Source organism: Elaeis guineensis, chromosome 1 (genome assembly GCF_000442705.2).
Source record: "Elaeis guineensis isolate ETL-2024a chromosome 1, EG11, whole genome shotgun sequence".
In the NCBI taxonomy this organism is placed as follows: Eukaryota; Viridiplantae; Streptophyta; class Magnoliopsida; order Arecales; family Arecaceae; genus Elaeis; species Elaeis guineensis.
In genome coordinates, this window is record NC_025993.2 from 175,289,783 (window position 1) to 175,314,449 (window position 24,667).

At 39.0% G+C, this 24,667-nt stretch overlaps 2 protein-coding genes across 19 annotated transcripts; one reads left to right on the forward strand and one right to left on the reverse strand.

Annotated features, from left to right (window-relative positions):
* The first annotated feature begins 1,885 nt into the window (after nt 1-1,885).
* LOC105039708 (uncharacterized) lies at nt 1,886-10,113 on the forward strand. Of its 18 annotated transcripts, none has more exons than XM_019848537.3 (5): nt 1,886-2,113; nt 2,503-2,587; nt 7,524-7,969; nt 9,251-9,457; nt 9,542-10,113. In XM_019848537.3, exons 3-5 carry the CDS (start codon nt 7,712-7,714, stop codon nt 9,851-9,853), a joined length of 777 nt encoding a protein of 258 aa, XP_019704096.1. In that variant the 5' UTR covers nt 1,886-2,113; nt 2,503-2,587; nt 7,524-7,711; the 3' UTR covers nt 9,854-10,113. The 18 variants fall into 18 exon arrangements, with proteins under 18 accessions (XP_019704096.1, XP_019704086.1, XP_019704101.1 ...); XM_019848527.3 differs by having other exon boundaries at nt 7,548-7,969; XM_019848542.3 differs by having other exon boundaries at nt 7,646-7,969.
* A 2,487-nt stretch (nt 10,114-12,600) lies between these two features.
* On the reverse strand, nt 12,601-19,272 carry LOC105039709 (uncharacterized). The gene is made up of 8 exons (XM_010915963.3): nt 18,997-19,272; nt 18,669-18,818; nt 17,256-17,432; nt 15,454-15,542; nt 15,306-15,370; nt 15,039-15,141; nt 13,193-13,303; nt 12,601-12,954 (listed from the first exon to the last, which is right to left on the reverse strand). Exons 1-8 carry the CDS (start codon nt 19,142-19,144, stop codon nt 12,826-12,828), a joined length of 972 nt encoding a protein of 323 aa, XP_010914265.1. The 5' UTR covers nt 19,145-19,272; the 3' UTR covers nt 12,601-12,825.
* Nucleotides 19,273-24,667: the final 5,395 nt, after the last annotated feature.

Here is a 24,667-nt window from a genome sequence, read left to right on the forward strand (position 1 = left end):
TGGCAGTCCTCCGCCACTTCGAACTCTGTGCCGACTTCTCTCATACATATTTTCTTCGTCCGAACTTCGTTTGGGATGATCTTGATCACGTTGGACTTCATTTTTCATCGCGGATCTTGCTGTAAACTCAATGTGGACCGAATCTTAAAATGTCAAATCCTAACAGAAAGTATCATGTGTGACAACCAGCGAAAGAATGACAGATTTGAAGCATTTGCTCACAAAGTCCTTATTTCGATTAGCATGTAAACTGAGGGGCAAAATAAATTAAAATATCAGGTTGTAAATGTGGTCTCAAGAATAATAAGAGTGATAGATAATTATGATCCCAGTGATAAAATTATTTGACACATAGAACTAATAGTATGTTATAGTAGATATGTGGAGATCGAATTGGATCCGCTGCGCAATGAAACCGAAGTTTTGAAAGACTTCGGGTCGATCCACCATACACGCCAGACTTTGAGAATCGTGCTACCGACATACATACGAACCAAATTTTCGAAAGGCGTTGGGTCGATGCGCCACGCGCGCACACACCCCAAACTTTGAGAATCGTGCTACCATCGTACGCACGAAATTTGGGGTACCGTGTTCCAGGTCAGCTTGTATGGTGTCATTATCCAATCTTGTCTTGGCTCAAGGCCCGGCCTGATGAGCATCCTGGCCCATTAGCTGCCCTAGATTCTGCACGCTCCGCGGTGTTTAGATTCTTTTTTTGGTCATCAATAAAGCGAAAAGAAAATTATTTTTTTTAAAAAGATACAAATGAATTTTTTTATTATTTAATAAAAGTAAAGGTATAAAAAGGATTTTAATAACAACGTGGTACATGATCTGTTGCATTGTGTTTGAAATAGGATAGCATGACAACAAAAGCAAATCAACATATGCTACTCTTGGATGGACCATCTTGCAACATATGGATCAAAGGTTGTCGCTTGAAATTGTAAAAAGTCTCCAGCAATTTTGTTGTTAATGATCTATTGTCTTGATTTTATTTTTTGAAATAGATATAATCTATTGGTTAAAGCAAGGTAGCACAATAACAAAATCAAATCATACGTGATCATAGTTATAGAAAGTTTCTATAATCGAATGCTAGATGTGTTTTTATCAGTGATGCAACTTTGAGCTATGTCTAGTCCATCAAAATGGTTGGTACATTAAAAATTCATCATGTGAAGATGCAAAATTTTTACAAGTTGGCCGCAGGCAATTCCTTACATTGCATTTATTCTCCAACTTACCATCTCTCATAGTTTGTCAATACGACTTCATTAAATTATTTATGGTTTTACCGTTGTATTAAAATATTTTAAACATAGTTTAGATCTACCATCCTCCAATATTATTTACAACACGTTTTGAAATTTTGTACCACATGTTGCTGGTCCTATACGTTGGTACATGAACCCTAAGATATGCTATAAACGACATCGAAGTGAGCAAATCTATATCATACTACCTTAGAAATCGATTCATTTTTTTATATAGAAAAACTAAAATAATGGATTAAGGATGATCCCTACGGGTGCGTGTTGACGGGTCTGCTTTAGAGTCCAAATAAAAAATTAGGCCTGGGCCTAGTGAACCACAAGCCTATTCCAACAGCGAGGACACGAGGCGTAGGTAGCTAAAGATATCCTAGATTAATAAATCTTGTCCCCAACCCACGAGGAATTATTGTATGAACCAGGTCCGAGTGGACGAGGGGTGGATAGCGCGCAATCGGGAATTGGTGAAATATGCACCGTGGGATTTGGAGTGGTCCATTGGACCTGGTCTAACTACGAATAACACCTGACCAAACCCTACCTCGAGGATAAAGATATCCATCAACGAAAGCATCCACCTACCAGTACTAGATTAAATAAATCTTTATCTTTCACCACCAGAGTGGGGGAGCCGGGCAGCGGGCAGGGGCACCACCAGCTCGGGTCCCCGAACCGGCGTCTGAAACCGAGAGAAGCAGGGGTCCAAAACCGCGGACTGCTTCCCCTGGTATTCTCTCCCTCGCACACCTCCAAAGCCAGCCACCGAAACCACTTGGAGCGCGAATATGACGACACCGAAACCTTGAGCGCAGAGAGCCAACACCCCCGGGACACCGGTACGTGTCGTCACTTTCAAACTATTGGCACTTTCCCATTTTTCTACCTCAGAATTTAAACCACAGAGAAGTGTTGGATTCGGTGGATTTCGCTTTCCTGGTTGTTCTTGATTGTTTGTATATGCATTTTGACTAATTAAAGCCAGATAATGGGAAAAGGAGAGATCTTTCGGTGTCATTCATGTCGTTCTAGAAGTAATGAGTGAGAAAGATTGCATTTTTGTTGCTTATTTTGAGAATTTTTTTGGGTTTATTTATTCTGGTTTTAAGGTTTTAGGCCTGTTTTTCTTGTTTGTTCTTCTGTTTTACGGGTAGTGGAAAGTTAAAGAAGGGATCTTGGATGTGATTTTTTCTGTTTCTCACAAAGATCTATCTGTGTTTGATTGCAGTGGTTGTCTGGTCTCATGGAGTGGTAGAGTTGGTATTAGGAAGTGATCTGGAAGTCTTTTTGGATCTGATTCCACTGGCTCTGAGGTATTGTTGTGATGCTTTATTTTTCTATTTTAGTCGGAATTTTTTTTGGAGGGAAAAAAAAAAAAACATATCTTCTGTTTTTGTTCAAAGTCTATTTGCGTTTGGTTGCACTTATTGAGAAACATCAAGTTAGTCTCTGATTTATAGATTACTGATTTAAAAGTGTGGGAGTTTTGGAAATGCCCCCTAAATGTGATTCCCTTTGTTTATTCTGGAAATCGATTCATTTCTTTGGTCTTATACTTCTGAGTCAGTAGTAACTGATAATTGAAGACAGGTTTTTGGTTGTGATGTTTGCTATATCGACAAATGCTGGGACTGATTTTACTGGCCTTGATCCGTCGAGTGCTTTGTTTTTTTCCCTTTGGTCGAGTATCAAAGTAGGGTTAGACATGACTCAAAAAGAGCCAAAAGAAGTTTGTAAAAGATATTAAAAAATCGCGAGTGTGTCATTTCATCGAACAGTTGGTGGCCTGTTGGTCATGCTTTCGGTCTCTTGAGCCGCTTCATGCTGCCCAGCACAAAGGGGTATAACTCCGTGACGTCCAATCTCCACTGGGGCCTAATCCGGGATCCCAAGACCTGCGGCGGGGTCAGGGTGGTGGCGGAAGGGACGTGGCTGCCGTCGGCATCACCCCCGCGGCAAGAAAAGCAAGAGGTATCCAAACCCCGCGATGCCCCCCAAACCCCACCTCTTTCCTTTCTTCTTTTAGCGCCCAATCCCTACTCCATTCCCCTTCTGCCGTCCCAAATCTCAGCGCCCATCTTCTTCTTCTTCTTCGAAAAGTTCTCGTTCGAGCGGTGAGCTCTGTCCCCACCCGGGTGATCAAGAAGGCAACCTAGAAGGGCGAGGGACAGCCAGAGGCCGAGGAGCTCGTCGAGGCAATACTGAGAAAAGTGGGAGATGGGAAGGAGCTGTTGGTGGCAACGCTTAGTAAGTATGTGAGATTGGTGAGGACGGAGCATTGATTCATGCTGTTTGAGGAGCTCAGGAAGAGAGGGATATCTGGCTTCACTGCTTGGAGGTGCGTCACTTCTATGCTATCTCTTCCCTTTGAAAGCGCTGGATGGAGAAAATTGGTGAACTTCTTGTCAAGAAATTGGATCTTGGTGCTTCTCCGAGACATATTTTTGTTCAATTTGTGCTTTTGGTTGATGGATTTAGTTCTCAGCGGAGAGATTTGAATGTTTTTCACTAAAAGATTGGATTTTTGATGCTCCATTGATTTGTTGCTGGGGGTTATCTGTTTTGAAGTTTTTCTCCTATATACTTTCTGATAGCTCTCTTCTCCTTTGCCTTGCAATCCTCTATGATGGAATTGTTTTGTTTCTCTGTCTATACCCAATGCGACCCTGGATCATGAGGAGGGAGGAACCTTGCAAGACCCAGACCCTTGCTAGCTCATCTAATATCACATTTTTCACTTCATTGTTAACCATGGAATTCATCCTTGACAGCAAAAGGGCAGTCTCTCCTTGATGTGTTTTGATATCACGCTTCACACTAAAAGCAATCAAGTGCTCACAAAATGCCCCATTGCGTCCCCTTGATGCCAACATTAATATTGTATATTCATCTCCATCAGGCATATTGAAATCACAACCTCTAGTGGTTAAGATCCGCACCCAACTAAGTCTCCATGTCAGGCAGCACAGTGCAGAGCATAGTACCCTCCATTGCCCTTCTCAAGAGAAAACTCGAGTATCACCTGCTTGAGAAGATATGTATTATTTTGCGGCTGGGAAAGCATAGTTGCTGTCTCCCCTGCTTTACTCCTTAGCTATGGATTGGCACCAGCAAAGATTAGGAAGCAGAAGACATCGGCATAGGCTTCCTTGGCTGCCACCATAACTGGTGAGAACCCAGCTGCCGCATCCTTCTCCTTTGCTATTGGTGCATCTGAGTCCTCCACCACCTCCCTTGTCAGCACATTTGCCATGACCATCAACCCCCTTGCCTCCTTTGTTAAATGGCATTTGGGGCATTTTAGTCTTAAAATGTTATTATCACATGATTGTCACATGATACAGTTTCTAATATATCCATGCTATAGGTTACATTCTGAAAAAAGCATGCATGTGCTTTTTCTTACGATAGCTTCAGTACCACCAAGCTAATGCCTCTACAGCAGTGTAGGTCTGTATTTGCTGCCTGTGTTGAGCAAAATATGGGTCGCAAAATATACGGCGGCCGCTGCCCACCTCTATAACATTTATGTGGGATGATGAAATAAAATAACCAATGACAAGTCCTTCTCTTTTCAATAGAATAATCAGCTGATTTTTCCTTTCTCCCTCTGTGGCATAAATGGCATGGTTTTGTTTGGTTTGCTAAGAAGCCCTGAGGTGGTCTACTTTGTTCTGTTAAAACAAGTGTATAAATCCATATTAAGTTTTATGCAATTCACATGGGGAGGATCCTCATATTATTTCATATGTACCATATCCTCTCTTTCATGAACTTTTATATTTTTTTTGTTTTGGGTAGCTCTTATGAAGTTTTGGATTGAGTAGCCATATGGATCATATATCAAGTCTATGGTTTTTCATTCCTTTGTGTTGAGTTTCAGCAAATGTATTCAAGGTTAGGGAAAACTCTGTTTGATTGAAGAGACCACTTTCCCATCCTGTGTCCTATGATAGGAAACAGGGCAGAAGAAGTGTATTCTGAGTACATGAGACACCTGGAGGGTTTCCATTCCAAACATGGAAATTGATTTTGAGGGTTATGATGGATTTTAGGAGACTAAAATTTATACAGGAACTGAGAAGATCTTTGTTTGCTATTAGTCAATCTTTTGATTTCAAGGTTTGGTTTTTGCAGGCACTATAACTTGTGAGCTAATGACCTCTTCAATAGAATAAATTGACAGATTTGAATGAAAGAAGGGAAAGAAACTAGTTCCTTGATTCCATTAATTGTGATATCTACAGTTAAGATAAAGCATCTAACTAAGTAGAAGCAAAGATGTGCTAATCAAAGGAAAAAGGAAGAGAGGTGCAAAAGAGCAGACAGCTAAACTTATCTTTTTAAGATTTCTTGTTCTCTCTCTTTTCTTGATCAATATACAACTCTAGGGCTCATTGTTCAGCCACCTAAATTTTTCTTCATCTATTATCCTAATTTGACTCTCGCAAGGTCTTTAACAATCAAGCAATGAGCCTCCCACATGTTATCAAGACCTTCACTAACTACAAAATGTGAATTCACATTGAACCCCAATACCCCATATAGAAAGATACCTAGACTTTTCAAAACTGTATTGCAATGACTTCAGGACTTCCATGATCCAACACACACAAAAAAAAAAAAAAACATACCAGAGGATCAAAGCTATGGTAAATCAAAATTTTTCCTTCAAATTGTTCTATTGCTATTTGATCTCCGAACTAATCTGATGCATTTACTGAACCTAGGAAAGAGAGGCTAATATCATGTTAACAGAGATAGCTTTAAATCATGATGTTGGACTTGTCCAGCCCAATTTAATAGTTGAAATAAAGTTTTGACTTTTGATACTGATTATGACTTCATAAATCTAGAGATATTAATAACATTTTTATTGAAATTGTTTTTTTTCTTTACCTAAGTGCAGATTTATATATTTGAGATACTGCACGGTTTTCAATCAGTTGTTAGGCTTCATGTTATAGTGTTATGAATAATTAGCTCAAGTCATTTTAGTTCAGACCTTTAATTTCCAAATGAATAATATGTCAGTCATTTCTTTATTGGAACTGCTTTTTCTAAACAAACACCTGTCAACTTGTGTCAGCCTTGCATATTTGTCCATCCTGGCATAGGAACGAAAGTTGTGCAGTAGGAAATTTAATTATAGTGGGAACATGAATCTGGGGCCTCCAGTAAAATTTTTAGGTGAAGTGATAGCTCATTGGCATCATTCTCTCAATCTTGGCTCTGCTATCAGAAAAAGATGTACCTAACCAAATAGAGAGGGTGGTTGAATTCAAGAGGTGATTCTGGTTGTTTTGTAATTGCCGTGTGCTGTTGAGACTTGAAGGTAATAATACAATGAAGATAGAGGCAAAAAGGGATACAGCCTAGTGGTTGCACTTGTGTACCGTTGGGAGGTTCCATGTTCAAACCTTGGAAGGTGTTTTCCCACAAAAATCTTTCATTATTTTCAATGGAATGGATCAAAGTACCTCCCACAATTATTTATAAAAATGAAAGAGAGAGATCATATATGGGGACATGGAGCAAGCATAAGAGTGTTTTACGTTACAGTGCTTTAAAATTGATGAAAATAGTATGGTAATGTAGAACAACAATCTGAGAATTCTTCCAGAAGCACAAGGATTAGGAGTTCTGTGAAAGGGTCATATTCGGAGAAAGGACGACTAAGAGAACCTGAACAGAAGTTATGGTAAGATGTATGAGAAAACTTGCTTTAAGAAAGGATAAATTCTTCAGTTGTAAACATAGGCAAAAATGGATCTATACTCCTCTAGCTAGTCAGACTAAGGCTTGGTGGTTATGATTATGAAAACAATCACCACGAAGCATTTTATGTCTGATGAGACTACTGCTGACGACCGTCTTGCATATGTTCAATAACAATCACATAAATATATACATAATTTTATGTGATAGAACAAAAAACTAGTCACTCTGTGGTGCAACCCTTGTTCTCTTCATATGTTTAGTGCCAAGAGGTACTAGTTGTCCAAACCAATTATTATATCAGGCAGAGCTCAAATCTGCCCTCCGTATGGCTTTTTATGATAACTCCTATAGCTTATCTGTGATTGCAAGCTCTAAAAGAATATGGATAAACAAATTCTTAGGCCTTCTAATAAGCAGCTATAATAGTAACTGTTGCTTTCATATCTTCATCTTAACATGTTTCTTGTTTACAAAAGTTATTCTTGATTTGTAACTTGTAACAACAGTTGCAATATTTGTAACATACAGAGTTGTTTGTGTGTGTGCAAATAGATGGGATCTGGACCATTGACGCAGCTGCCTAGCTTGTTGATCAGTTTAATGTTGGATAGCTTAGCTTGTTGATCAGTTTAATGTGAATATCTTGCCAGTGTTTCATATATAACAGAATTGAGGTGTCAGTTTGAACAAGCAACAGTTTTACTCTATAGCCAAAAATGGCAATCTTGTCAAAGCTACGATGTATCACTGTTGATGTAACTGGTACTCTAATAGCTTACAAAGGCCACCTCGGGGACTACTACTGCATGGCGGCTAAAGCAGTAGGGCTGCCCTGTCCAGATTACAAACGCATGCATGAAGGCTTCAAGGCAGCATACACGGACATGGCAAAAAGGTACCCGTGTTTCGGCCATGCTGCAAAAGTACCAAATGTTGATTGGTGGAGATCATGTGTGAAGGACTCTTTTATCAGGGTAAGTAGAATCACATGGGTTCTAAGAATGAAGTATTAATAAATTTTGCGCCTTTTTATTGTGGTCCTTTTATTTTGGATCTTCTATCAGCGTGCCTTGACAAACATTCAGGAATTAACAGATTTAACAACTGATGCAGTAATGCACGCAAAGAGGACACTAAACATATTTAATGTGTATTGAATTGAACATGTAACTGTTCTGGGTTCTTTGAAGAATCCATAATTACATCAAACACTGACAAAACTCTGAATGCTCATGTAAGAACTGTTATATTGATACACCCTTTATATTCTAGGTTACACACATGCATGCAGAGAGAGAGAGAGAGAGAGAGAGAGAGAGAGAAGGATATAAGATGTATAAAATATTTGAAACTAAAAAACATCTATTTTGGAGCTATCTTGCCTATCCATCTAAGCAGCAAAAAATGAATGGTTGCAATATAAGGAGTGAGCACAAATATAGCTTAAGCTATTTAATATGCAATTCCAAACCGTTTATCTGGATCAAAATATTTTAAAACATATAGAGATCAAATTTCAGCTAATCTGAATGTTTCCAAGCTTGGATCAAACTAAAACATGATAAAAAAACCATTGAAATTGTCAATTTTGTTTTTCATATGATGCATTAGCAACGGACTAAAGAAAATCTTTTATTCTTTGGTTTGTCGGTATTTTATGTATCTCATATCATGGTCTAAGGTGCTAATTTTTTTAATTCTGAGAGGCCCTTCATTAATCTCCAATAGGTAGCATTTGGAATCAAATGCTTTCAGAGGCATTCCACACACACACACACTAGCTATATGGCACGTGCAAATGCAAATAGTCATACTTGCACTAATTAAAGAATGTTGCACGTTTAAAGATTTAATAGTTAGCTGGGATGCTTCTGAGAGTATCGAAACTGGAGTGCATATATACAGGGAAAAAGGAGAGGGGAAAGCCCCCCATCCCCAACAACACACTTGAAGCAAATGGAAAGAGAGTGGATAAGATTATTAAATTTGTAATACTTGAGTAATGGTTTGATGAAATCTTGGTAAATCTTACTGTCCAAGTAGTTAACCTTTGATTTAATCATTTATTGAAATCTGACTGGCCCAGAGGGTTGCACTTGGTGATCATGAGTAACTATCAGACTGCCCATGAATGGCTCAAGATTCAATTGATCTCTAGCTTACTAGTCAAATTACTGAGGATTTTTTTTTGGTTTTTAGGAAAAAGATGTATCATATCTAGCTAATTGTCTTTGTTGGTGGATAATCTTATGCAGGCAGGCTATGAGTATGATGATGAGACGTTTGAGAAGGTATTCAGACGCATATATTCAGCTTTTGGTTCTTCTGCACCCTACTCCATATTTCCTGACTCACAGCCCTTCCTGAGATGGGCACGTCAAAAGGGCCTCATTGTTGGAATTGTGAGCAATGCAGAATACCGGTATCAGGATGTCATCCTTCCTGCCTTAGGACTGAATCAGGTGGCCATAATCAGTTCCACACACAGTCTCAGGATAATTCTCTGTTTGTTGGATTCTTAATGGTTCAAACTTTTTGTGACCCAGGGATCAGAATGGGACTTCGGTGTTTTCTCAGGCCTCGTGGGTGTTGAAAAACCAGACCCCAGGATATATGAGATTGCACTGGAGAAGGCTGGAAATATAGCACCAGAAGAAGCACTTCACATCGGGGACAGCATGCGTAAGGACTACATCCCAGCCCGGACTGTGGGAATGCATGCCTTGCTTTTGGATAGATTTAAGACACCAGATGCGGAGAGTTGGAGACAGTCTGGTGCTCTTGTGCTCCCCGATATTATGGCTGTTCAGGATTGGCTTATCAAGGAAGTAGGGCTTGCAGCTGGCCAGCAAGCGTAGCAATCTATAATACTGGTACAGTTTGTCCAACATCCCTGATAAATGAGAATGTTATTTCTCTCTTTTATTTATTTTTTTAAAAAAAATTATCTGTTGGGGGGACACGGTGCCACCAATTGTAATTCAGCAGGGTGGTTATGAGTTTTCAGATAGGAGAAAACCACCTGTAAGTGTTACTAGACTTGCAACTGGTGACATCAGTATGGGATATCAGTCTTAAGAATTTCTGAAGAGGTGAATCATATTTGAAAACATGTCAATCTTGTTGTCTTTAGTTTAATTTTATCACCTAGAAGCTCAAGTAATATTGTGAAGGTAGGGGTATAGCGCATCAAGTTCATCTTCTGAAGTGCAGTTTGGGTCGAGAATTTCCTACGATGTTGTTTATTTGAAGCAGGAATATGGATGGTTCTCATGCAGCCCACATTAATACCATTTGTTGTTCGCATGCTGAGAGGAAGCAACAGAGGGGAATCACTGGTAAAGAGAAAAAAAAAAAAAAAAAAAACCTTCGCAATTTAGCTGAGGACATGATTCACTTCGGCTGCAATTGCAAGGTAACTCAAATGCAAAATTATCCACCTTATCTGAATGACAGCTTGTTTGATTGGTTAGGTATGTTGAATGGCTCTTAATTTCAATGCATGGTCTCTTGAAAAATTTAATGCATGATCCCTGATAATAGCTCACTAGCAGCTGATGCTGTATGGTTCTCTTGAATAGGAGAATCAAGTTTAGTAATAGAAGGTAGGATTTCTGTAAGAAAGAGTGGTAGCGATTGGGGGAACATCAAGTTTCAAATATTCCATGGCTGAACCAGTGGCTGGTGAACTAATGTCTCCTTGTAGAGCTCTCTACAAATTGACCAATCTACACATTGGCAGCAGTAATGGTGATTATCCATTCTTTAAAGGTGAATTTTATAAGTAGGTATCTTGGAATTAAATATGAGGCATTGCTGAAATATCTGAACAAAAGTCAGGTATTGATTGCCGATTGGTCGACATAACAAGAGGAGATTCTAGGTGCGGACAACTCTGGGAAGAAAAGCGTTACTAGACATAATATCTAGCTTCATATAAATTCGTGAACCATGTTGATTCACCCAGAGTGGGTGAATGCTAGTAGAACTATTTGAAAAGGATTCAGTGTGGAATCAGAAAAAGAAGAAAAGATAGCATTTTAAGGATCGGATGATTGGAGCTAAAATTTTATATAAATTATGGATTTGAATATCTATGATCACCCAAAGGAAGTTAGGCTAGGCCTGGTTTTATAAATATCCGGTAAGTTTTTTTTTTTTTCTTCCTATAGGATTTGGATAGATCCACTGTAATGATTTTTTGGATATATATAAAGATAGATTGGGCTAAGTGGTGGTATTGACATAAACCCACAATTCATATGAGATTTTAGGCTGCTATGAGATTTAAGACCTAATCATTCAAATAAATCTTAAATTTATTATTATATTTATTTATATATGTAAAAAAAAATATAAGGAATGGATCTGCAATAAATAATTGCAAGAAAATCACTACCATCTCAACCATCATCAACATGATATTTCTGATGTTTTTACTCAAATGGTATGATCCCCTTGTCAAACTCGGGCAAAAAGGGTGGGGGATTAGTCCCTTAGGGTGGTGTAGATATGATGTAGAATAAGTGGGATTAGCCTCTCTTAATAATTTATGAATAAATAAAAATTTATGAATCATTTTATCAGTTAGTTCTCATTTACTTTGATGATCTAGGAATCAAGATTTTAGGAACCACTACTGAGGTCCATATCAATAATAAAAAATTCAAAAAAAAATTTCATCTAACACCCAAAAAAAAAAAAAAAAGCAAATCGTACCGTATCGAACCGGTACCATACTTGACCAAATTGTCCAAATTGTCGGGTATCGGATGGTTCGGCTTCGTACCATACCGAACCGACTGTTCGATTCAGTTCAGATCATGTTCCGAAAAATTGATCTAGATCAAACCAGTTTCCCATCGATATGGTACGGAATGTACCAACCAGTTCAGACCAATACGAAATACCATAGAAATACTTGAAAATCTTTGCCTGAAGTTTTAAAAAGCTCTAGTTTGGCTTGATTTTAACCACTATTCTCCATTAGAAAGAAAAATTAATGAAGCAGAATTTAAGTCATCTGCAGAATTTAAGTCATCTTAGTCTTTGATCTAAAAATCAAAATCCCGGTGCCATAAAGCTCATCCATTCAACATATTCTTGCCCAATGTACTTACGGGCTTGTTTAAGAATGCATGGTCCGGATGAAATTTGGAGAATAGTGGTTTTAATTGGCACAGATTGGGCCTTCTGTTAGTTTTAATTGTTTGAAATCATCTTGGTTAAGGCTAACCATGGTTGCAGAACAAAAAATATCATTGCATAACATGAGGCTTGGCCCTCAGCATATTCTTGCTCACTTTGTGCATGATGACAACTTTTAAGTTGAGACTGGTTTAGCTCAAACTTGTCATGTTGCTCAAAGGCCACATAACTTAGATATACTTTGTTCACTAGAGATACAGCCAGTTCTGTCATATAATAGGATCTTAAAACCTCGCTCCATGTATCTAGGAGATATGTCAAGACTCTTTTTCATTTTTCTAAAGAGCAGCTAGAAATTCTTAAGGACTGCAATAAATTTGACAAATATGATTTTCTAGAAAATGTGCTTTATCGAATTTGGCAGTCAATTCATGCACAGCCTAGCCACACGTGAGACGATTATAAAAGCAAACCAGAAAAAGGTTATCACCTTCAGAGAATAGCTGCAATAGTATCTTTTTGAGGTGAACAAAGATTCAGATATAGTGTTTTTTTTTTTTTTTTTTTGTCCATTTGTCTTAAACTTAGGCTGAAAAATGAAACATTCTCTTTGCATATATGCACTATTTGCTGCATGATAGGTACCCATTGACACAGTTACCTAGATTAAATGTTTTGATATTCAAATTGCTGCATCAGCAGAAGAAGAGACCTCCTCAAGAACATAAACTGGATCTCCAACCTTAACGATCTTGCCTTTGCCTTGTGCGGAAAGGGATTCTCTGCAGACTAAATTTTGCCCAAAGTATACCTGCAAAATCAACACTTAAAATAACTGCATCCAGAAACTACAAGAAATATCCAATCAGCATTATCTTAGATTACCAATAAACAAAAATTTCATCAAAATAAATGGTTGTTGACCATTGAAGGTTGGATTTTATTGGCACAAGTAGTGAGATGTTCACCAATTGTTGGATGGGTTAAGATCAAATATCATATCTGATTGCTGGGAAGCATCAGCCAATTGAATTAAAGTAGACTTTTACCTTCCCCTGTGGTTTCCCCTTTAGGTGCAAAGCATGGTCAGACCGGAACTTCATGAGAGTTTCAGTTGGCTCAACACCAGCAATTCCATTTTCTTGATTGATTGTTGGTACCTGCATCACATGAGAAGTTATTTGAATATGACCTAATTTAGGCAAGGAACACCAGAATTGCAAGTTTTAGCCCCCAGTCAAAATCTAATGGACAAGGATTAATAAATTCAAATTACACAATTGTTTAACTTCATCATTGGTACATCACTCAGCCAATTCATCTCTCTTAGACAATGCAATTTTGAAAGGAGAAAAGAGCAGATGGGCATAACAGTCTGGACAGACTGTCATAATAATATTTTCCAGATATTGGTGCTGGAATTTACATATAATTGATTCTGGGAAAAGAAATCTGAATGCAGTGGGCTGGGAAGGCATATGTTCATCGTTACCAAATGTAACCTATCTATTCTTTTTGGCCCATTCATTAAATTAAACAATTTGTGATTCAAAAGAAAGGACAAACTTTGTAAAACTACTGCAGATCTGGCAATTCCAGCATCTATTTGTGATGTCATGCATACAAATCAGAAAATTTACAGATAAATTATGCTAGACACAATTTTGTGCTTTCAGAAAAATATCTAATTCAATAAGAACATTGTTACATTAAAGTAGTAGATGTGTAGATGTTGAGATAAATGTTTCAGGTTAACAGGCAGAATCATCTCTTACTGAGACTTCCTCGTAGAGGTAGGTTCAACCTCCATTCAGTTCTGCTCGTCTTCTATCATGATATCACAGTTTTTTTTCATCAGCCTCACTTCCAAGGAAAATTGGCTTTTCTCCATCTACCAAGATGTGTGGGAAGCAACCACTAAATTCTCCTTCAGATTTCATTTGCCAATCTTTCTGGTGGTCGATTTTAGATGGATGGAGTCAGGCCTCCTCATATGTAGTATATTGGTGAACTGTTGGTTTCAAGAAATCATCATAGTTACCTATAGATGCTAGATACAGTCATTGTCAGATCATAGTAAACTTTCCAGGATTCCAGGTGATAAGTTTTTGTCAAAGGAACACTAGGAATGCAAACTATGTCTAGTTCGCTAAAGTTGAGGCATTTGACTCTACCAACTTGATCTACTGAAACAAGTGAAATGAGAAATTGTTAGGATGTTGAAACAATGTAACGGAAAATGCATGAAAGAAATATAACTTCTATATCTTTTATATTTAAACATCCCAACGAAATTGCTGGTAGCTCATATATTGGCATTATTATTTTCATGTACTTGTCATCACTTGCCACCAAAACTTTAAATTGTGGTTCACAAACTATACTTCACACTAACTTGTTGTCATCTTAATTTCATAATACACTGATAGTTGCTTTCATCACTTGCTTGGACTTTTCAGGGCCTCATTCAATACATTATCAGCCAAGTTAACCTAATTTCTAGCACACCTTTTGGTGGTGCCTCTTCGGGTCTTAAATATTTTACCACCTGTTGTGTCCTTTTTCTTTTGGATAGAGTGCCCCTCTCATAGTAGGTGTCCAAAGCATTGTTCATACGCCACCAAAGTGAATGGTGCCACTATGTGGAATGCTTGGCTGCATCTGCTTTCTCACATAGAGTTCCCTCAGATCCAGTGTTTAATTGCATTATAACAAATGGACTTATTGGGCAAATTGCCAAAACTCTAACACATTCCTGTTAAGATGAATCAACAGACATTCCATAGAATATCATCCTTAAACTAGACAACACGATAATTATACCCATACAGACTGTGATGACCAAAATCGAAACATTTGAATGCACTAGTGCAAATAAAGTTCAAGAAGTATTACCTTACAACGTGAGCATAGTTTAACACCTTGAAATGTTAACTTGTTGAACTTTATTACTTTCCACAGATCCTCTGAAAATGGATTACATCCATCGACGAGAATACTATAAACAACATGAGTATCTCAGAAATTACCCAAAAATAATTTTTGCATCCTAAAGAATGCATAATGTATGTTATCAGTATAAACGATACTGAAGATTGCGACGATGAGTTCTTCAAAATGATGCTAGCTTCAGAAACATTAACAATGAATATGCTGGCTTACTTTGGTCTGAATCGATTAATTGATAGTGGTTCTTTGAGAAGTTCATTTAGTGTATTCAAAGAACCCTGCACATAAAAAGTTAGAAGAAATCTTATATGATACAGTTGTCAGGTGTGATTTCTTGTGCTTCTAATTTGATGCAACTAACCTGGGATATCAACAAGAATGGATATTGATCCGAAAACATGGTTTTGTGTCCCTGAGCATATTTAGGATCTACAGCTCTAATTTCTGATGCTGCAATATCAACACAATGTAAGAAATTACTTGATTAGTGGACAGATAGACAATACGCTAAACATGAGAAGAAAAGGTATAATTAAGAGCGTACATGGTCTGGTTTGGTCTGATTTCGGGGATATTCTTAAACTAAATCAGTAAATTATGGTTTGTCAATTTTACAAACAAAACCAAACCATTTTGTCACTTAGAACAGACCAGACCAGATCGATGAATTACGGTTTGGTCTGGTTTAATTAATGGTTTGACATATTGCAACATGAAAGACGAAAAATTTTGAGAAAGAAAAATATTCTAACCAAATAAAGACTGAAATTATCAGGATATTCTTCCGTAATCATGAGTCTATAAATATAATACAATGCAATAGTAGCAAAGTGCGACCACTATTCTCATTTTCCAAAAGAAATTTTCTTTTTTTCTCATATTACGGTTTGGTTTGGTCTAATATTTTTGCAAAACTAAACCAGACCATTAAACCGTTTTAAATAAAACCATAAACTAAATCAGACAATTTTAGTTTTTAAACCAGACCATACTGATAAAAATAGTTTGGTTCGATTCAGTTTAACAGTTTGAACCATTTTGTGAACACCTCTAGGTATAATATCCTACCATCTTGAGGACCTGAAGAAACATGAAAAAAATGAAGCTACAGTGAAAATCATATGACTCCAGATGGACATTTTGAAGCTATTAAACCACAAAATATTTATTTTGTTGTCATGATCACATTGTGTGTATATCATTTTTTGTAACCAATCTTAAGTTGAACATGTAGGAATATAATTGCAAGATAAATATGTGCCTACTAGCATTAGTTACACTTCTACATATAAGTGTTTGTTGATACCTTTCTAAATTACAGTCATTTATTTTTATACACAGTTTAAATTTCACATATCATAAAATTATCTCAGTTTTCCATGTTGATGAGGCCAAACATTTCAACTGCTGAATGACTAAATGACAGACTCCCAGAATGTTAAATATGTTGAACATGATAACATGGACCATGTTACATTAGTTCTATACCCATCCGTGTTTTCTATATCATCTTATGCCTAGGGGCATTCAGAATCCCTACAACAACCTATGACTATTTTGAATTCACCATGTCCCAAGAAAATGAGAGTCTCCACCAGCTCCCTTGTGCACTTCCACAAAATTTTTTGCTTTAGGCTAGCTAAGAAAAGAAAGTAAACAATCACAATATGACTCATTTTGCTCTTCCGAACAAAAGAAACATAGTTGAAGCTTAAGAAGCTGGGTTGGATGCACTTAGATATTGCAAAAATAATCCACTAACAGATGGAAATACTATAAAGAATTACAATGGAATATGGCACTCTCATATGTACTATGTGAATAGAATACCTATGTAGGAATGTAAAAATATATACAGACATACAATGCACATGATAAGCCAGTTGGTTAAAACCTAAATCATGTTCACTGCACATTTGTCCCAACTTTCTTAGATACACATAGAGGGGATGGTCACATACTATTCTTTCATTTTGCCTCAGAACTGGAGCTACAGGCCTTGATAATGATCATTGGACTGATGAATTAACCATTAGTAATGGTAACCCAGCAACACATGAGAATGAAGAAATTTGTCCTTTGTTGTTCAAGGCAATACAAAGAGCATTGAGAAGGTAAATTTACATCAATACATATTTAGATAGGATAAGTAAAGAAACCTACTAGCGTTAAAACGCACGAGACGACTTGGCTTCCCAAGATAATTTGAAAACCATTCAGATGCTTCAGATCCTTCATCAAATGCAGCACCAGACCACTCCCATACAGAGATGCCATGAGTTACAGCACATTTCCTGTTCAGAGGAACCTTCAATGTATCCATCCCTGGGGCCCTTATAACTGCAGCAATATAAAATATAAACTTTAATGTGAAACAACAGTCTGTAATAGACTGTAATAGCTTCTACCTATAGTCCTGGACAGAAAAAAGAATTACATATCAATTTGCCCAATATCTCAAATTCTGAATTTCATATTTCTCTCTCTTCACAAGGAAGCAAAAAGATGCACATAATATTAAGGATGGGGATTTATAACTACCTGTGTCAGCATTAAAATAAGAATGCACAAGTTATCACATTATAATCATCCATACACCACTAGCACAAAAGCATCTGCCTCAGACTCATCTTAATACCTAATGCTAACATCCATTAGTTAGATTAAGTGTGCATTCATTGCAATGCCCTGATAGTTTTAAAATTTTTATATCCCCATTCAGTATCCTCTTGCTTTGACCAAAAACATATATCCATGTTTTTAGACAACCATACATTTTTTAACTTACATGATCCCCTTAATATTTGATAACTACAAACTACCCATTAAGAAATAAGAACTTGGACTGAAAAAGAAACAATTTCTTTGGATATTCATGTACAAATTTCAGAGACAAATGACGGAGATAAGCCTCATGGAAACAAATGGTGTATTTTGAATCACAATACACATCTCAAATTGATGGGATCTATTAGATGGTTATTCTCACCAGTTTTATCCAACTATCAATGTAGCCCTAAGTTGCCAGTCACAAGTTTCACATTCAGTAAGTTAATGGACCAAGGCAAATACAGCAGAAAGCCTCAAGCACGGATGACCAAATAATATTCAGCCCAATGGTAGATTCATAGACCTAGCAGTGCTAATTAATCGAAGCAAGTTCTTAGAGAGAGAAAGAGAGAGAGAATCATAACAGGTAGTCTTCCAGAAGTCTTATAACTAATAATTTTAACTGTAAAAAGATAAATTGTTATCTTAACTGCAAAAGGCAACAGATGGTAGGTTGCTTGGCTCATAGCAGGATTAATATTAAAGGAAAAGGAGAAGCCTTGCATATAACTAAACCTAACCTATGAATTTTATCCCATTAATAATAACATATTTGTCCGCATATTCTTTGGTATTTTTTTAAAAAAAGTCCCACATGTTTAGCGTGTCAAGTAAAAGACTTGCTGACACATAGAACCGTAAAAAATAATTTATTACAATGAAATATATCACCAGTAATTGACAAATAGTAGTTAAGACAACCAACTTTGATAGGATAAACAACAAAAAAATAGATAGTGTTCATACCCAAATATGAGTTCTCTGTTGGTTCCCAATCTTCATTAAAGGAATCAGCTGGCACCTCTACCTCAACCAAAGCAAGCTTTGGTTCACCTCTTTGAGTATATGCCCTCCCGTTTGAGTTTACAACCATCCACTGCCGATCCCAACGAAATCCTAAGAAATTGTAAGCAAAAAAAAAAAAAGAGTCCATGAGTGCAAGTAAATATGATCATACGGCCATTCTCAGGAGCAAGAGTTCGTTCACTCCATAAGAACTGAGAAATTATACTGAAATGAGTCACTTGGGAATCTAAGAACTGCTTAAAGGTGTGATTTTTATCAGCAGGAGTACCAGTGGAGGTGATGGGAGCGTGAGGGACAGAGATTCCCCTGCAAGACTTGATCGGGTAGATGAAGATGGAGGAGACGGTGGCGGTGGGCGGCTCCGGCGAGCCACCGCCGCCCAAGAAGGAGGCAAGCATGGAGGCGGCCTTCTCCATTTCTCTTCTAATCCGAGGTGTTGGAGAAGATCAGGAGAGTCGAGTGCAGAGCTTTCCAACGAAACGGAGGCGGAGAACTTCCGGTCCTTGTCATGATGTCGGATCGCTGCTGGAAATGTATTGAGATGGCTATTACCGAATATAATATTATGATATGAAATAATTACTATTATAGCACGTTATAATTTTTATTATTTTTTTAAATATTTTGATATCTTTCCATCCATATATAATAATTATAGTTAAGCTTCCTTCTATTTTTATACAACAATCGTAGCTGTACATCATTTTAAATTTTGTTTTTTATTTTCAATTTTATAAATACTGGAATCATGATCATCTACGACTATGAAAATGTGCACCGATGAAGGCTGTGAACCTCTTACCAAACCTTTCATCAATCATTTTAAAATAAATTTAAAAATTATATTAATAAAATTGGATACATGTATAAAAGAGAAAAAAAAGGGACATCCACGTGGTAGTTTTCATGGAAGGTACGGCAATGGCTGGATTCTGGAGACCAAAAGAAAGATGATAAAAATATATCTTGAACGGTACTTGTAGAAATTTATATTATAATTAACTATTCGCAATGCAAGTGAAGTATTGCCATGATGATCACAAATATTACGATTAGGAGTGCGGCATTGAACGAGAAAAAAAGAGGTAGAAAAATAAGATTTTATGAAATATTTTAAAAGAACAAAAATAGAGATGCTCTTGGGGGATGGAGACGCCCTTCCAACAGTTCCTTTTACATAAAAAGGTGAGCAAATGAAACTATTATTGTTCTTCTGTTTTTTTTTTTTTTTTAAGCTCAAATAGTTCAGCCATTGCTGGTTAATAGACTGAAGAAATATATTACAAGATGTTTCCAAAGCAAGAAGCATACTCTATAGAGAAAGAGAGAGGCTATGTCATTTTTTTAAAATTTTTTTTAATAAATAAATGAAAACTAGCACTGATTAGAACACTGATTTACCACTCTCAAGAGTCCGAAATAACGAATCCGAATGCCTATCTCCAGCCGAAACAACCATGCATGTGGAACATAGGTTGTGTGTTTATATTTTGGTTGTCTCCCTTGTGCTGTAAACTGCTTAGGCTATGCTGTTTGTATGAGTTTTGTGCTGTAGTTATAAGGCTCTGTATTACGCTATACATGATGACTCAATGAAGCTCTTCCTGTTACCAAAAAAAAAGAAAATATTACTTGTCTTCACATTTGACCAGATAGAGTGAATTAGCTAGCTATATAGGATGTACTAGTTCATCAACTACTCGGTAATCGTGTCTCTCTTTTTTTTTGGGGGAAGATAATCGTCTCTCTCTCTCTCTCTCTCTTGGGGTATAAACTCGTGTCTCTCTTTGATGCACATAAATGGTACAAAGCCTACCTGAACACTGCTAAATATTTGGAATTGTACGCCGACTTACATCTTCTACTTTCCGAAAACTTATGATCAAATAGCCTCATTGCTTATCATATATAATAGCTAGGATTAACATCATTAATAGTTCTCACAAAATAAGTAAATAAAACGTATGAGGTTTGTCAAGAGAAAAAAAAAGGAAGAATGCATGTCCTAAATGGCATTTTACTAGGTACCTTTCTCTGCTACCTGTATGGCTCAATAAATATAGCACAACCGTTTGACAAATTGGCTGGTTTACCTCAAAAAAGACAATTTGGCTGGTGTATTTATCTTGCATACGCCAATCGCGGAAGATGTCGTATTGATGATGGAATTATAGAACTGCAAAGTCAATGGCTTGGGTCAAGAAATTTGTATTATAATAGAAGATAATGGTTATGTGGAAGAGACTGCATCCACTATTTGCCTGGTCAGTGCTTGACTTGATGTTTTTGAATAAAATAATCTTGCGGATATAATTAGTAGCTGTGGATGATGCTAGTGCAAACCGATAATATTATATGGTAAAACAAATATTTATATATTGTAATATTGTTTGTTACATTTTTATCTTTGTGATACTGTTTTTCATAAACAAAACAACGGAAAGATCAAATAACATTCATCATTTTGGTATTAGCTATCACCAAGAAATTAGGAAATAGTTTTTGAAAAATGGATGTTGTTTGACATGCTTGATGGATGAAAAAATCGTATCCAGGTGCATGAGGCTCTCATCCCTACGGGAAGATTAGCTGTACATAGTTTTACTTCTAGTTTCCTTGTTTTGAATCTATAATATTCAGATCATAATAAAGCAATTTGATTATTGTCCCAACACCAATTCTCTAAATTCCTTGGCTCTTGGCTGAACAGGAATGTGATGAAAATAATACTGATTAAATAAAAGCATCCGATCCTCTAGTTCCTACACTCTCTGATCTTTTAGTAAAGAAAGAAGATAAATTAAAGCAACTAAACTTGAAGTCACATGTTACTCAGCTGCTCTCCATTGGTAATGTATTGCACCTAACCGGTTCTAGTTGGATGTAGAATTGTGACCTTTGTTTTCATCTTGTCTTGATCATGATTTTTAAGATGTTATTCGTTGGTTTGCTACAGTGGTCATTATTAGGTAGGATTTATGAGATTTCTGCATATTGTATTGTTTTATTTTACAAATAGAAGTGAGATTTAAGCCTCGATAAGCCTGACCAACTAAATTAGCCAAATCCATGAGGCAGCGTGGGATTACCAGTTCGGAGGGTGCTTTTACCGGGGGTTAGTGGGGGATTAAACCCGCTGCGTCCGGTGGCCATCGTCACGGATTTAGGTGGGCCTTGACGCCTTGAATTTTGTTTTTTTTTTTTTTTTTTTCCCTGGTAACTCAACGGATCTAAATTTAGATTAAAGAAAAGATGCAGATTGTACGAAGGGAACTTGGAAAAAAGAAAAGCAACAGGATATAGAAAATATACAACAACTCAGAAAACAAACAAACAGAATACAAGGTGGAAGACATGAATGAAGACGAGACAAAAAGAACGGTAACATAAGAGAGAGGGGTGTTGTGAAGATAAGAACAGAAGAAGGTTGGCACTGCAGAAAACATCATGAGTATTGAAAAGCCCAGAAGACAATAGCCTATCAAACGCCCAGAACATGGATTGGTTGAAATATGAGCAGAAGAAAATAGAAATAACAGCCGCTTGCATATCAGAATAAGTAGCGTATCAATATTAGTCTCCGACAACAGCAGAAGCAGAGTGTCATTCCCATAGCAGAAGCACAGTTTAAAAAGGATGTCGACAATAAAATCGAACAAGCTGCTACTTCGAAAAGCACCCAAGAGAGCAGCACGAAAAGTCCATCTGTAATAGAGTTCGATAACACCTGTTGGAGAATACCGACCGACCCCACCTATGTCGACTCATCGTCGGACCGACCGACCGACGGGTGCCGTTACCGACCGACCGACGGCAATCGACCGACCGACCGACGGCTATCGACCGACCGTACGTCGGTCGGACAGACCTTCATCACTCTCCCAACCGACAGCGCTATGGGGCCCGATGCCCGACTCCTGCAACGTGCCCGAATGACTGTTGGAGGAGCCCAAATTTTCATCCGACGTCCCTCAGCTAGCCACCGATCTACGGTCGGTCGGCTCCTCCAATCGCCGTACTACTGCCAGGGACTGTCGGTCCTGACAACGGCATGCGACACTGCCGCCTAGGGGCATTATCCCGCCTAAGGCATGGTCAACTCTAGCGATTTGACAGCCCCACAGCGATTTGACACCTTTACGGCGATTCTAACAGTCTACAGTGAGTTGACAATTCTTCAATTGTCCGCGCCATTAATGACGGCGCCATACCATGCTCCACTATATATATCGGGGAAGGCAACAGTGCTAGAGGTCCCTTCGAAACCCTCAAGCTCTCCCTCTCTCTCTCTCACCCTCTCTCGTAGAGCTCCTTGTCTTCTTTTCACTGTTACCCAGTCTCCTCTCTGACTTGACCGTCGGAGGGTCCCTGCCGGAACCGCCTCAGGTCAGCGTGGACTTTCTTTTGCAGGTACTCATTCCCGACGACCAGACGACGAGGGGATTGGCCGCAACAGATTGGCGCGCCAGGTAGGGGTCAGAGCGACGCTCATAGTGACAAGTTAGTGCTTCATCGACAGCACCAGGGATCGCAACCCTCGCAGAATTCTAGATGACAAAGACAAGAGCTCAGCGATCGAGGGTCACTGGATCGGCGAGGAGCTCTTCCCGTCGGGAAGAGGCCTCTCCTCCACCCTCCGCGGCGGAACTCAGCTCTCCGCACCCCGCGGTGACCACGGAGGCACAAATCACGGCGATCATACGGCAGATGACCGTGCTGACGGATGCGGTAAAAAGCCTTCAGCAACAGCCGGTCTAGCTGCCGCCTTCACCGGTCGGGCAACCGGCGGCACGTCCGATGCCCTCCAGGAGCAGCCGCCGATGCCCGCGTCGATCTCCGTCGCCTCTGCAGGAGCACCTGCCACAGCGCTCCTGCAGAGAGGAGGAGGGGCAGCCGCGGTGCGATACCCACCGGTCCCGACGGCCTTCTCCCTCCCAACTAGAACGAGCAAGGAAGGAGAAGCGACCACGAGCGCCGTCCGCCTCCCTCTCGGACTCTTTCGGAGACTCCACTCCTGGGGTCTCCCAGCACCGACGGACGGATGACTACGAACGAAGGTTCAAAAAAATCGACCGTCGTCTCGCACAGCTGCAAGTGGATGGGCAGAAGTCTTCAAACGACGTCAACTTTCAGACCGCCCAACCCCTCTCCCGACTCATCCTCGACGAACCGATTTTCAGTCGGTTCAAGATGTCGCATGTGGAGCTTTACGACGGCTCCACCGATCCAATCGACCACTTGGAGAGCTACAAAGCTCTCATGACGATTCAAGGGGCAACCGACGCTCTCTTTTGCATCGGCTTCCCCGCCACGCTCCGCAAAGCTGTCAGAGCCTGGTACTCCGGTCTTCGATCGAAAAGTATCCACTCCTTCGGGCAGCTCGAGCACTCTTTCGTGGCTCACTTCAGCACCAGCCGGAAGCCGCTACGAACGTCGGACAGCCTTTTCTCCCTCAAATAAGGAGAAAACGAGATACTCCGACACTTCGTGACGCGATTCAATGCGGCCACGCTTGAGGTCCGAGACCTCAATGAAGACATGGCTATCTCGACCATGAAACGGAGGCTGAGGGCATCCCGGTTCACTTACTCCCTAGACAAGACCCTCCCCCGGACGTATGCCGAACTATTGGAGCGCGCGTACAAGTACATGCGTGCGGATGAAGGAGCCTCCGACCGGTGCTTGACCGAATTCAAGGGCCCAAAGGAGAAGCGAAGAAAGGGTCGGGACACCGCCGAACCTAGCAGGCCCCCGACCGACGATCGGGTCTCACCCCCGTGGCGGAACCAGAGGTCACCCCGACGGCAGACTCCAAGGCCGACACGCCCCAGGTATGACTCCTACACTCCTCTCTCTGCTCCCCGTGCACAGATTTTGATGGAGATCGAGGGGGAAGAGTACCTGCGATGGCTCCACCTCTGAAGGCAAAAGGCCTCGAC